Here is a 14,700-nt window from a genome sequence, read left to right on the forward strand (position 1 = left end):
CTACCCGAGGGCAGCAGGAGAGCGGAAAAAGACCCATATGCGTAGCGCCGAGATGGGAAAAAGGCCCGGGCTCGTAGTGCAAAGAGTTCAGGAGTGCCGTATAGAAACCTATGCCCTCAGGTATTGGACGTGGGGTGACCTGGTGCTAGGCAGTCTCAGGACATCCGAACGTCAATGCTGAGCCCTGGCAGAGTGCAAGACCCGGAAATATATAGCCCAAGGGAAAGAGAGAGACCGGAAGGACAGCAGACCAGAAACTAGGGACAGGACAGAGAAGGAGCGCCCTCTGGCTACAGAGGGCGTGACAGACCATCTGGGTCCGGGGCTGGGAGCGCCTGGCCCCGTTACCCTTTTTATTCCCCCGACCCTTCGCCGGACCCCGCTCCGGCTTTTAACTCCTGTCATGTCTCTGTCTTGGATGGATCACCCGGTTGTGGACTCTTGCCTATTCCGGATTAACCTACGGACTCCCTTCGGACTTGTTTGCCTTGGTCACGCCCCCCCCGAGCACCAGCGCACCGTCAATACGCCCCCCTGTTCTTCCAGCCCCGATCCCGGTCTGCTTTCCCCGTGTTTGTCTCACTCCCCTCCGGATTCTGCCGTCTGCAGGGGGTCCTGAAAAACGCTTCGTGACAGTTACCTTGCTTACTGCTGTTCTGAAGAACCGATTCAAAATCTGTAGGAATTATCATTTTCTTTAATGACTTTAATGAACTGTGATGGACTGGCGTCCCATCCAGGGTGTATCCTGCCACAGGCCCGCGGTTCGCCGGGACAGACTCCAGCTCCCCTGTGACCCTGTATCGGATAAAACAGTTAAAAAAATGGCCGGAAGGGCTGTAATGAATCTGACTCCTCCTTAGCAAAACAAGTGATCAACAACAGCGGCAAGAACATCTAATCTAAAATAACATAACGAACACTTATGAGTTTCTTTAAGACTGCAGAGAGATAATTGGGTAAAGGCACTGAAATCTAATAAGAGCGCATGGCTTGAATCAGAGATCTCTCACCCTGGTCCTGCAGGGCTCCTGTCCAGTCAGTCTGTACATCACCCTGAATCTCCTGTTTAGGTGCACTTCTCAGCTGTCCCTCAGTTATGTTTTGAGCAAGCAATTTCAATTGTAGGAGCTCTGGTTCTTTGGGTCTAAAAGTTGCTTTGATTTTTGCCCCAAAGTGAACTCTAAACAACTGAATTGAACTGTTTAAATGGGTCACAGTGACATTATTCCAGGTCTTTAGGAAAAGGTGGTCCAGCAGGGATCTTTAACACCTGTGTTTGATAGGGACTCCCCAGAGCCAGGGCTGGAGACCCTTGACATAAGGTTAAGGCTGTCTGGCTTTTAAGTGTGTTGTCTATAGCAGGGACCCCAGTCCTGGTCCTGGGGTCCCACACACATGCTGGGTTCTCCTGCAGCTGAGCTCTCAACCGGACTAACAAATCGCCGAGTTCAAACCTTGGACATCTGATCATTAAAAGACAAACTCCTACGTGTCTAGGAACTCAAAACAATTGATATATAGGGATAAATATAAGTGATAAATAGCCAGCAGCCATATCACCCTGCAGCTCACTGCTGGCAGCCCACTGGAGCTCAGAAGTGTGAACCTGGCCAGTCCCTGGATGGGAGACTCATGGGAAAGCTAAGGCAGATGCTGGAAGAGGTGTTAGTGGGGCCAGCAGGGGGCCCTCACCCTGTTGTCTGTGTGGGTCCTAATGCCCCATTATAGATCCCCATCTCTGAACTGGCTTCATCACTCTGTTCTCCTCCCTACTGAGAGCTGGTGTGTGGGGAGCATACTGGAGCATCATCCAGGAGGGGCTGCACACTGGTGGTGGTGGTGGAGGGGAGTCCCCATTAACTGTAAAGAGCTTTGATTGGAGTGTCCAGAAAAGTGCTATATAAGTGTGATGAATTATTATTATTATTATTATTATTATTATTATTATTATTATTATTATTATTATTGAAGAGTGCAAAATAAACCTATTATTAGGTCTGTTAATGGTTTGGTTTTTTCACTGAGTGCTCAAGTTGAACAAACCCCAACAGACTGGGAACTCCTTGTCTTAAGGACGACCAACAGATACAACCAGAAGAGTGCACTCCCTTCCGACAAAAAATGACTTACTATCTTTCAGATCCCTTTGTTTCCATAAACACAGGAGGGAAAGTTCCCAAGTCAGATCACGAGGACACAGAATCCTGGTCTCCTTTTCCTCTCGTCTTAAATATAATTTTTCCTCCTTTTATTTTCAAAAGAGATGTAATATACACAGACAAATTTGAGACAAAACAGTATCTACTGTATTCTTCGAGATACATTTACATTGAACCAAATGTCAGTAAATTAAAAAACAGCAAAAATAACATTTTTAGACTGCAATTCAACTGAAAAGAATCAGACGCTTCTACAACCCCTCTTGCTAACCATCATGAAATAAATGGATTGAGCACGTAATGGATATTTAATTTGTTCTCTTTTGCTTAACAACGCCAATTCTCTTCAAATAATAGCTGTATGATTCTTTCAGACAATAATTGATTCATGCTTCCTGTTCTCCCTAATTGCAATCAGGAATGATTCCAGATAATGAATCGTAATGAGGCACAGCTGAACAGCCCGTTCTAATCAAACCTTGGACAGAAGGACTCTATCTCTCCATTAAAACTGCAGGGAATTTACTTACTGGGTGGTGAATACCTGTTTAAATCATTGCCGAGTGCATGTTTTTTTCTCTACCTTACAGTGGGTTGTATTGTTTGTATCAAACAGTCGTAGCTGGAATTCGAGTGTCTTGGATAAAAATGTGCTTTCCACATCTTCGGTGCTGAAATCCCGAAAACCGTAGTTCCCTTATCAACACCACAGCCGTATTTTTTGAGTTTCGCACGATCAAGATTAAAATCCTTGTTGTTTTCGAGGAAACTTACAATGCACAGACCTGTGAAGTCTGAGCGTAGTTTCCCTGGAGGTTTTGTACAGTCGGTTCAGGTGATTGCTGTTGCGTAGAAAGTCTTCCAGCAGTTGGGATTTTTTTTTTTTATAGGTTTGCAAATACTGAATAAGCATGATCTTAAACCCATCACCAGCGGAGATGCCCAATCAGGGAGAAGGTCAGGGACAGGATGGGTCTTGTCAGATTTCCCGGGGGAGCTCTGTACACGCTCCCCGAAATTTAAACCTTGTAGTTTCCTAGAGACGGGAGCGAGGCAAGAGAGACCTGTAACTCAATGCGCTCGGCACGACTGAAGACCGAGCACCCCAGAGCTGCACTGTGCGTTTCGAAGCCTCCTCTTTCTACAAAATAATGAGATGATGCAGGACGTTGTTTTAGCAACAGGAGCCCGACGTGGCGAAATGCTTGAACCCAGAGCTTGCCACTGAGAAACTTCTATCTCAACAGGCTGGTAGAATAATAAAAAAAAAAATGCCGAGTCGCCAAAAGAAAGTTATATTCTTTTTGGCTGGTCTCCTGAGCTTCGCCGCGGTTTTAATGGTGGCAGCGTCGGTGGGAACTCAGTTTTGGATCAAGGGGACAATCCTGTGTAAGACAGGAGCTCAGCTCGTTAACGCCACGGGCCCCGAACTGGAGAAATTCATCGGCAGAATCAACTACGGTCTTTTTCACGGGCAGAGACTCAAGCAATGTGGTCTTGGTGGGAGACCTTTCCGTTTCTCGTGTAAGTAACCGCGGCGATTGTATAGCGGGTAAGAAACAGATGTATCCGAAGTGTACCGTTCGTGAGGCAGTGTTGTTACTTGTGTACTTGATCATTAATGCCCATTACAACGTAAGGCAATGTAGCCAAGACTATCAATTATTCAAATACAAAAGTCAAGTTAATTATTTAAGACACAGATATGAATATCACCTTCCCACAGAAACTTTCACAAGCCGTATACGATATTAGTGGATGGTTAAAACAATATGTTATCCGACTGACAAAGGAACAATATATGTGAATGCTCATAGATTATATTTTCTTTCGCCTGAATTGCATTATACAGCTGACTTTATATATAGTTCAGGTGGGGAGCTGCGTCAGCATGCGTAGGCTGCAAAGGAACAAGTAATAGGTTTATTCCATGCTGAAAAAAAGAAGAAAGAAAACACAACGTTTCGGAAGGCTCCACGGCCGAAACGTTGTGTTCTCTTTCTTCTTTTTTTCAGCATGGAATAAACCTATTACTTGTTCCTTGACTTTATATATAGCTTATTAAGAGTGGCTCAAACCGTTAGCTGATTGCTTCAGCCGTAGGCCAGATGTGATATCCCCTTGGTGTATTAGTCTCTGGGGAACCGTAAAAGCAATTGCTATGAAGTATGGAAGCCTGCAACAATACATAAGATATATTTAGCTATTTGATTCATGGGGGGGACAGGCAGATCTTCCTCAGGGTTTCAGTCCTGTTTCAGACGCCTCTCTACGATTTTCACGGACACGAAAATGTTCATAGCTTGATCGTACGAGGCTGTCCTAAGCGTTTCTCTGCCCTAACTAGGGATGTCCAGCACGGGTCCTGCAGAGCCGGTGTGTCTGTGGCAGAGACGTGCAGAGAGACCCTGTGGTGTGCAGTGGCTCAAAAGGGCAGAAGGGGCACTTCCGGGGCAGGATTTGTTACATTAGGGTATCCTGGACACAAATCAGTGCCTGCTTGTGTTTCTGTGTTTTTTTAATTTTACAGGACATTTGGATGTGACTTCAGAGGCATTATAATATTCACAACCTTCTCAAAAAATGGTTGTCCATAATTTAAGTTTAATTACCAGACAAGATATTACACCCCCTCTACCGAGCATGTACTTTATTTTCCTGATGTAACACATCTTAACAAGAGGACAGAGCAAATAAAAGAATTACCGTCTAATTGCATGTAAAACCAAATGCAAGGGTTCACATGATAACACATCAAATCAAAGATTTTTTTCCCCAAAAAGTGCCTATTGTGGGACAAAGATTCAGGAAGCTGCTAGAAATTAAAATTATTATTATTAGTAGTAATATTATTATTATTATTATTATTATTATTATTATTATTATTATTATAGTTCAGGTGGGTAGCTGCGTCAGCATGCGTAGGCTGCAAAGGAACAACTAATAGGTTTATTCCAGCTGAAAAGAGAAGAAAGAGAACACGTTTTGGCCATGGAGCCTTCTTCAGCCTTCTTCACACACCTGAAGAAGGCTCCACGGCCGAAACGTTGTGTTTTCTTTCTTCTCTTTTCAGCAGGGAATAAACCTATTAATTGTTCCTTATTATTATTATTATTATTATTATTATTATTATTATTTTATTATTATTATGTACTGGATATCTCTTGGAATTGCTCAATATACACTACTAAAAGTTTAAACATTATTTTATACGTCTATTTTTATAACATATTAAGCTATAAATTGAATTCCAGTAAAAGTATTTATTGGTTGTGTCCTAAAAAAACTTGGCAGACCCGTTCGTCTGCCGCTAGTTGTGACCCAGTTATAAAGTGATGTACTCCCTTTAGCTGCCTTCATAAATTCTTTCTTTTTCTTTTTTTTTTCTGAAGGCAAGCTCTCCTGTTTCTGTGACTGAACCATACTGTATATACAACAAAGAATATGCATGTTAGCTGTTTATATAAATACAAAAAGACTGGCTTGTCTACTCAGTTAACTACATTTTCTTAAGGAAATCTCAAATCTAGCTAATCTAATCTAATCTAGCGTTGAATAAAATATACCTTCACTTCTATCTTCCATCTAAAATATTGATTCCGGTGATATCTGCAGATCTACATCACATCCCCAAATGCAACCAAAGATTCAATGCTCTATATACTGTAGCTTAAAAAGGATATTTGTGTGTGATTCGTTGTAGCCTTGGCCTCACTGGGCTGTTCAGTTAGGACAGCATTTCGTGCTGGTATCAGACTTGGCAGGATGTGAAAAAGAGCACCGAAACCATGCCACCAAACATAATCGCAGTGAGTCACCATCCTGTCCTCTTTCTGGTTAATTCTTCATTAACAAGCTTTAGAACAAAGTTAGGGGTGAGGAGCCCTCAATATTTACTGAGTGATTGATTTCTCTTCCGCATGACTTAACGTGATGGCGTACAACAAAGATGTACTGTTTCAATTATGCAGGCAGGTTGCTAAATGAAAGGGCTGGATCCTGCAATCACAGCTGCGTGGAACGAGTCCCTCGGATTAATTAATATTCCATGAAAGGCTGTGGAATGTGCTGGGAGAATGGGCAGTGGGAATGGAAGGTGACAGGACATGCCGTTCTCTCTCAGAAATAACAATCTATCAAGGCACTGTTTCCATTTCATGGTACTTGAATGGTCCTGAGGATATGTAGCTTTTCCGCACATTATAATTAGATGTTTTCACCTGTTAATGACATCAATGTAAATTAAATTTAAATGCACTTTTTTTTTAAAAAGACTTCATTCGAGCCATGAATGGCGGGACAGTCTTTATGATCTCCCTGTGCGGTGGCAGAGACTGTCATTTCATTTCAACATAATGAGATACTGGATCTGCCAGCACTCCTTCCGCAGGACAGGGTCCTGAGTTATTTTTTAAGACAATGGTGGTCCTCAAGATCCGCTGTCTAGCGGAGTTTGCAGGTGTGTGTAAGTCTCCAGTCTCACACACACCAGTCTCTCCAGTCTCCAGTTTTTCTTAACAAGAAAAGGCTTCACCCTGCTCAAATAAGCAAACAATAAGCTCGATTAAGGGCTGAGGTGGAAGGAGAATGAGGACTCTGGGAGTGGAGTTGTGCACTGCTGTCTTCAGGTCATCCATGTCAGTATAGAGCAGTGGTTCCCAATCCCTGGACCCGAAGGATGCTAATTAACTCCAGTTTTCTGTCTGGGGATTAATGGTAAATTTGCTTTCAGCTCTTGAAAGGGTCCAATGGGATTTGTAATTGTTACCAGCCCTGGACCAGTGCCCGAGCTTCAGAAGTGCCCTCACTCAGGTGTGCTGCCTGAAAACCAACCCAACCTCTGCAGAAGGAAAAACCACTCAGGCTGGTGGTATCTGATACAGCGTCATCCCCGCCTGTGTCAGTTCTTCCTCAGCTCATCAACTAGACACAACTGTTTATGGCAGATTTTACGGCAAACAAGCTTTGTATGTAAAACACACTTTTGGGAAAAATGCTGGAGTTTATCAGTAGGTTGACCTGGAGTCAAATAATCTTTGAAAGTGGTCTTGGAAGAGTTGCACAGCAGCTGCTTCTGCAGTAAGTCACTTGTGCTTTTGTCGAGAAATGCAATGTCACGCTCGTAAACCCCTCCTCTTAAGGACACTCCAGCCCTTCCTTGTTTTTTACTCATCTCCCGCACCTGCTCCCTGTTCCAGCCCCCTTTTCAGTTCACCTTAAAAGCCAGACGCCTACTCTGTTCCGGGCTCTGCATTGGTTCCTGTACCAGGCGAGTCCGGGACCTGGAGTGCCTGGTGCTGTCAAGTTTTTAGTTCCTGTTTCTGTTTCTGTGCCGGTTCCGACCCGGTTCCTGTTTTTAATTCCATTTGTCTTGGATGGACTGCCCGGCTTTGGACTTTTGCCTCGTCTTGGATTCCCCCTTGGACTCACTTCTGGACTGTTTGCCTCGGCCACACCTCCCCCGAACACCAGCGCACCGTGGACACGCCCCCTGTTTTCATTCCTGACCCCTGCATGCTTTTCCCCCCGTGTTTTCCTCACTCTACCCCGGATTGTGTCATCTGCATAGGGTCCTGAAAGAACGCTTCTGTTACATGCAATGTCTTTTTCACTTGGCAGTTTTCCCTGAGCTCACAGGCGTCATCCCTACCAGCCTTCACGCGAGTGTGATTTTGTTTTGTGCCGCCATGATAGTGTTCTCCTCGGTGACATCTGGCTTCTTCATGTACAACGCCTTCGGCAGCCCCTATGAGACACTGCACGGCCCACTAGGGTTGTACCTTTGGAACTTTATTTCATGTAAGTATTTGTGAAATGTTTCTGTTTTGACATGATATCGATATTCGATATTTCGCTTGGAAGATACCTACAGTATTCAACACGTCGCCTGGGGTCATTCTACCAGTGCTGGCTGCCTTAGGTGTAGAAGTGTGTTTGAAGAATAATCCTTAATATACTGCAATAGATCACACACGTGCTCACTAGTAATAGTCTAGAAGCAGCATCAGTCAAGCATATTTGTATTGCATTTTCACTAAAACATCTTTAGTTGTTTGCCATGTCTTCCTTCATATTGATTTAGGCCAAGGAAACTGACTGCTGCCACGCTGGAAGACGTGCAGGCTCTAGTTTTGCTGTATCGGTGTTCAGAACAGCCGGTTTACAGACAGAACACTGTTTCAGCTTTTAAACAGTTAGCAAGACGCCAGGGGCGGTTTTGAAAGCCAGAGGATATGTTGTCCCCTCTAGGTTTCTGCGGCTGTCTGGTGATGATCCTCTTCGCCTCCGAAGTCAAACTCCACCAGCTGTCGGAGAAAATCGCCAACTACAGGGAAGGAAGTTTTGTGTACAGGACCTACAGCGAACAGTTCGACTGGTCCTTCTGGATCGTTTTGTTCTGCTTCTTAGCACATGCCTTGAACATTCTCCTTATCCGGGTGGCTGGGATCCAGTTTCCCTTTCAGGAGACGAAGGAGTCCGATGTGATCACAGGTGCGGTGGATCTCATGTACTGACAGCGCTTTTGTCTCACTGCAGTGCTCTGCAGGCTCAATTTCCCTGGTTGTTCATCATTGAAAGAGCAGTGCAAACAAAAGAAGTTTCTTTCCATGCCTTTTTTTTCTCCACATTATTCTGGCTTTCAGGTGATAGCTATGCTATCAGGAATAATCAGGTTAAGATGTATCACTGCATTAGAAATGTAAGAGAATTGCTTAAAGCGCAATGGATCTTGTTCTGCACTGTAGACAAACTGCCCACTGCACAGAGAGTCACTTCAAGGAGCATGCAGCCCACAGTGGAACTGGGGTTGTTGTGGAACCCAGTTTTGTGGTGCAAAAAGTTGAGCATTTCTTAGCAAACATTCTTTTTATTTTGGTTAGTTCTCTGATGGTGTTTAAACCACTGTCAATAGACGTATTGTGCTTTCCTGCAGTTAAAGGAGACACAACTCAAAGCTGAGATCTGCATTGGCTTCCCCTGAAAACAGGAATTGTGATTTCTTAGTTATTTTTGAAGAAGAAAGCTAAAAAAGAAAACAAGAAATGCATTTTTGTTTAGACATTATTTACCTAGAAATTTTCAAGAAAAGAATCAGTTAGTATGAAATTCCTCTTCATCTCCATCATACTTGCTCAAGTGAATGGAGAGGACAGAAGATTGTGAGTATTATGCGAGTAGATAGGATCTTCTGCACGATGTGCCAATGTTTGATTTGATTTGATTTATCTATTTTTTTTTAATCAGGCAACATTTGTATACATTTTATAGAAAAAGCAAAGAGAATGAATGTAGATGGACAATTATGATTCCTTTTATAAACAGAAGTTCAATATGTTCAGGTAAAATCAAACTAGACATCATGTTGTTATGTAAAATAAAAATTGGTTTATGACTCGCATTGTGTTTTAACAGTTAAAGAAAGGTTCTGGTAATGTCTTTATACATTGTATGGTCCCCAGTTGAATATTGTACAAAATAAATGTTTTGTGTAACAGAGATTTTTGTATGTGTGTCTGATGAAATGATGTTTTAACATTCCCAGTAGTGCACTTATTTTTATTTCATTTTCCGGACACTTCAAAATAAACTGTGTAGTAAAAAAATACTGATTGCACCTCCAACTTACTCCTGATTACTTCTGCAAAATTATATATACTCTTCTATTTAATTTGAATCTGTAGCATATTGCTTTGTAAAAATCTTAATTTTGTGTTTAAATATCTTTTATTATGATTTTGTCACTCAGGCTTGACAAAATAGTTTATTTCCACTTTAGGACTTTAATCTACATGTACCAGTTCACATGAAACTCTTGTGTAATGTCTGCACTTATGCTGGAGAGTTGAACTCGGTGAAATACAGCACACTTCAACATTGGGCTTCTTTTTATTCAGGGCTATTGTAACTGGCATGCAGGGGGCAGTGTTTATACACAGCTCAGGTTGTTTTCACGAAGGCACTGAAAGGTTCACTAAAATGTTTTTAGTGCAGATTTTCATAACAAGTGTCTTAACCGATGGCTTAAACTTCAAGTAATTAACAGTTCAGATATGCTTTTAAAAATATTACATTTTTAGTAAATATCAATCTCATTTCAAGCTTGGGTTCCTTATGTACAGTATGTATGTGCATGCATTCAGTGGTCTTTAAAAAAAATCTCAATATACTGTATATAATTCAAATTTAATGTTGTTTAAGCAGCTTTCTTTTGCTTTTCTTGAAAACACACAACAAAATTTTTAGTGGAACTTTTAGATTTTTAAGTAAACTATACTAAAACATATTCCTAAAATAAAGCTTTATAGTACTGAACACACCGGGCAAAGTTCCTTCTATGTTAAGACTGTCAAACAAATCCAACCAACACAACTACACTGAGTTTTTCCTTAAATGTTACACCTCCAGTCCACACGATATCAAATCAAATCAGAGTTTATTTATCCAATCCACAACAATACAGCGTGCAGCAGTAGTTGCTGGTAATGAAATGTCTTTTCTACAAGCTCACCAGGGGGGATAAAAATCACAAAATTAAAGTTACAAAAGAAGGTGACATAATAATACATAATAGTATAATAGAAATTGAATAGAATAAACTCAGACAACACTCAATATAAACAGAGCTGCGATGTGTCTGTCACGACGCAGTTCTTTCCGGGCCCTATGCAGACGATCCGATCCGGAATAGTGAAGATACACGAGGGAGAAAGTCATGCAGGAAAGGGTCAGGATACAGGGGGGCGTGTCCATGGTGAGCAGGTGTCCTGGGGAAGTGAGTCCGGGCGAACAAACAACGCCAAAATCCAAACGGGAGAGTAGAGTCCAAGGCCAGGAGATCCATCCAAGGGTTAAAAGCCTGAGCCGGGTCAGGACCGGCGGGGCAGGGAATCAGGAACAGGAAACTAAAACCATAACGGAGCCAGACGCAGCAGGACCCCGGACTCTCACGATGCGGAAATCAATGAGGAACCAGGAGTGAGGTCCGCGTCTGGCTTTTAAGGGGGAGCGGGAATAGGGAACAGGTGCAGACAATGGGAGGGAACAAGGAAGGGCTGGAGCGCCCTTAAGAGGAGGGGTTAGCGATCGTGACAGTGTCCAGGGTGTATGCAATACATTATGTCCAAGCAGTGAAGTATGATGAATACAACGAAAACTGTATGTCCATGTAGCCGTTACAGGTGATTTGCTAAAGGTGCCGCAGGTTGGCTATTTAGCAGTCTTATTGCCTTATATAACATCCGTTGTAATTCAACAGAAGGCAGCCCTGCCGATCCAGAAACCTAGATGCACACTGTTGCTCTGAGCAAATGCCCTGCCCCTTCCAATGAGAGCAAAAACCAAGGCTCTTACCCAGGCGGCTCTCAGACGCTGGAGCAGCCCCGGTCTACGTGATCTGCTGGGTCAGATTAAGGGTCCGTCACGCCAGGCTGCCTTTAATTTCATGCAGAGCACTGCATTTCATCTTTCTGGATGCTGCGTCCCGAAGTATAAGCGCTGACTTCCAGTGCTGAGCGGTAAGTATTGTTGACCTCTGTACACGGGGAGTGACTTGGAGGTGCAGGCACTGAAATCGTTTTTTTTCCTTAATTAGGAACCTTCAGGTAAAACAGCACCACATGAGAGTCTCCCAGTGTTCCAGCTATATAGATGTGCAGTGTAGAGTTATATTCCTCAAATCTACAAGTAGGGAAGGCATTGATCTTTTAAGCCTTTTTTGCTTTAATCACAAGTTCCGAATAAATGGCCTCTTTTAATTAAACAGACCATTATTTGCATATATCTCTTGTGTGAGTACTCAGTCTCAATTGAAATGATAGCTGAGCAAAGACATTTTGAGCAGTGAATAGGTTGAATACAGGAAACCATTAAGTCAGTTGAGGAAAGAAACAGAGGATGTAACACATACTGTCGAAATAGCCTCTTTGTCTTGTGGTATAAAATGCAAAAGAGGTCCGATTTCTAAATACCTGTTAAACATGGCACTTCGGATATTTACACCTGATGTTTGATTGCTATGTCAGGGCAAATTCCTGGTGTATTTTGTCTCTCAAGGCAAATGCAGTAAGCTGTAATTTGTCTCTTTACATATTGTTAAAAAACAAAGGTTTCTCATACCCTCTTAATGAGAGATGAAGCACTGCAAGACCAACAGGATAAGAATTCCTACAGGTGTCCAGAGTGTGACGATGGCAGAGATAACATTCTTATTCAATAAGCTCCCCGTAGTTACCAGATAGCACACAGTGAGAGGCTTGTAAGACACGTATTCGGTTTCACTACTGAGATTCTGTTTCCAATTTTGAATTTGTGAGATTTGCCTTGATGACTTTCTTTACTTACTTTCGAAGAGAGAGACAGATTAGCTTTCCTAGTCTGCTGGTCTTATTAGAGGGACTCTGGGGCTTCGCTGATCGTCAATGGCGAATGGCTACCAGGCACTGCTAGTGTCAAACCTGAGCGAAGATTCGGAGCTCGGCAGGAAGGGTAATATCAAATGGTTTAGACATTTTATGTTCACTTTTAAGACTTTCTGAATGCACCGACCAAGTACAAATTTTTGTTACTGCTACTTCTGGTGTTATTTCCTTCTTGCTGATGTTGGTGCTGCTGCTCCTAGTGCTGTTAATATTTGTTCAGTTAAGTGCTTCCATAAATCTCATATTACAAAGGTGTGTGTAAAGAAATGCAACTCTTAAAACACATTGTACAGTGCATGCAAACAATATATCCAACAAATTTTTCAAGAATGTAAAATCTTACTTGGCTGCACTGCAATAACATATGAGTTTATTGTCATAATAAATGCTAGCAATTGCATATTTCTTTTTGCCTCTGATTCACATTTCCTCTTATAGCACTCTGAAATTCCATTGTAATATTGCTTTTCTGCTCGCATAAATACCTCAGACTTTAATATTTTGCACAGCTTGTTAGTTGTCAATTTAATCCTGATGGATAAATACCATGCTACTTTCTTACCTTGACATGAACCATCAGTAGGCACTTTCCAATCTGCTGCTCTGCATGAACTAACTGTAATCAGAACGCAGACTGAAACACATTCTCTCCGTACATGCATGGAAGACATGGTACGTGCTGCACTCCGTATACAAGCTTTTTATTTCACCACATAAAAACTACAGATTTCTACAGTACTGCATGAAAGCCAAGAGTGTTGAATATCTACAAAACTACTACAAGATATGATATAAAGCATCACGTTACCACTGAAGAAAAGATGTGATTTAAATACCAGTCATATTCATAAAGTGAGATAATTTTACATAATGAAGGAACTACAAAGTAGTTAACCCTTAGTAACACCGTGCATGATATTTTCTCTTGCACAAGACAGGACAGGCAGTGTCTTCATTTTTGTATCCAGTGATCCGCAGGTCGTGGTAGCAATTGTTAACTGCCTGGAGTTTTCTACAGCAACGCTTTTTGTGCCTTTACGAGTGCCTGCAAGCATGTGTGTATGTGCACATGTTGGTGTGTGTTCGGGAAAGGACAGAGACACATGAAGTGACTCACACTCTAATGAAACATTAATCAGGTCCTGATAGAGTAACTGAATGTGCAGAGCCTGCGTCTGTCACTCTGTGATTGATACCGCCACTGATCAATGGTGTTTCTCGGTAAGCCGCCACAGCCAGAGTTTTTTCAAAGGCCGATGGCTCAGACCCAGACGCAGGCAGTCGTGTAAATGTTAACTCCTGCAGCATTTAATCTGTGATGCTTACAGATGGAAGAGAGCAGTGACTGCAGTCGGCATGGCTGTGACAGCCAGGAGTTTGAAGAGATTGCAAGCAGAATATCTGACCTGGACAAATGGAGAGAAATCTTCAGCTCTCATGGGTAAGAAAAGTTTTGTGCACGATGGTGACAGGCAGGCAGACAGAAATGCAGACAGCCAAATAGAGACTTGCTAATTTTATGTTACAAGTGGGAAAAACGCAATATTTGTTTCAATTTTATTTTACCTTTTAAAACTTGGCAAACACAAAAATCGCTGAAATTTACCATCTTGTCTTTTGCAGGTTGGAATTAATTGATGGAGTTGCACAGGTAGGTTGCTATAGTTTTTAATGTCTCTTCACTTTAGTGAAATGCTCACCTGAGTTTTGAATGAGAAAATACATTACTGGTTAACGAAGAGCAGGATTCACAAATGCGGAACGGCATGTTTCCCATTGTAGTGCTGCACCTTCCTTTCTTCTGTATGCAAAGCCCAAGCACAGGACTCAGTCCACAGCACGGGAAGACTTCTCATAATTAACTGAGACAGTCAAGCTCCCTGTCGTTTTATTGAGGGGAAAATGTGACCTTTAACATGTTCATTTACAACGACTTATAGGAACTCAATTACAATGAAAAATTAAAAAGACGTGTACGGAAATGAAAACAACTCACTCACACTTCATGAACTTCATACAGTAAACAGAATGTTTTTTTAATACATTTACATTACATATATCTACAATTTCTAAATTTCTATATCTAAAATTTCCAGCAGAATAAATGAGATGAAACGCAA

At 42.1% G+C, this 14,700-nt stretch overlaps 1 protein-coding gene across 1 annotated transcript; it reads left to right on the plus strand.

The window, feature by feature from the left end:
- The first annotated feature begins 3,298 nt into the window (after positions 1-3,298).
- Positions 3,299-9,657, plus strand: clrn1 (clarin 1). The gene is made up of 3 exons (XM_088914584.1): positions 3,299-3,686; positions 7,782-7,961; positions 8,412-9,657. The coding sequence occupies exons 1-3, from the start codon at positions 3,434-3,436 to the stop codon at positions 8,675-8,677; spliced, it is 699 nt and encodes a 232-aa protein (XP_088770710.1). The 5' UTR covers positions 3,299-3,433; the 3' UTR covers positions 8,678-9,657.
- The last annotated feature ends 5,043 nt before the right edge of the window (positions 9,658-14,700 follow it).

The sequence above is a fragment of the Atractosteus spatula genome, chromosome 4 (assembly GCF_055471065.1).
Source record: "Atractosteus spatula isolate fAtrSpa1 chromosome 4, fAtrSpa1.hap1, whole genome shotgun sequence".
In the NCBI taxonomy this organism is placed as follows: domain Eukaryota; kingdom Metazoa; phylum Chordata; class Actinopteri; order Semionotiformes; family Lepisosteidae; genus Atractosteus; species Atractosteus spatula.

Bases quoted from the DNA above. Each gene is read 5' to 3' on its own strand.
- clrn1 (XM_088914584.1), top strand. From the start codon at position 3,434: ATGCCGAGTCGCCAAAAGAAAGTTATATTCTTTTTGGCTGGTCTCCTG. The intron at 3,687-7,781 runs GTAAGTAACCGC...TTCACTTGGCAG, and splicing joins GAGACCTTTCCGTTTCTCGT to TTTTCCCTGAGCTCACAGGC. The intron at 7,962-8,411 runs GTAAGTATTTGT...TGTCCCCTCTAG, and splicing joins CCTTTGGAACTTTATTTCAT to GTTTCTGCGGCTGTCTGGTG.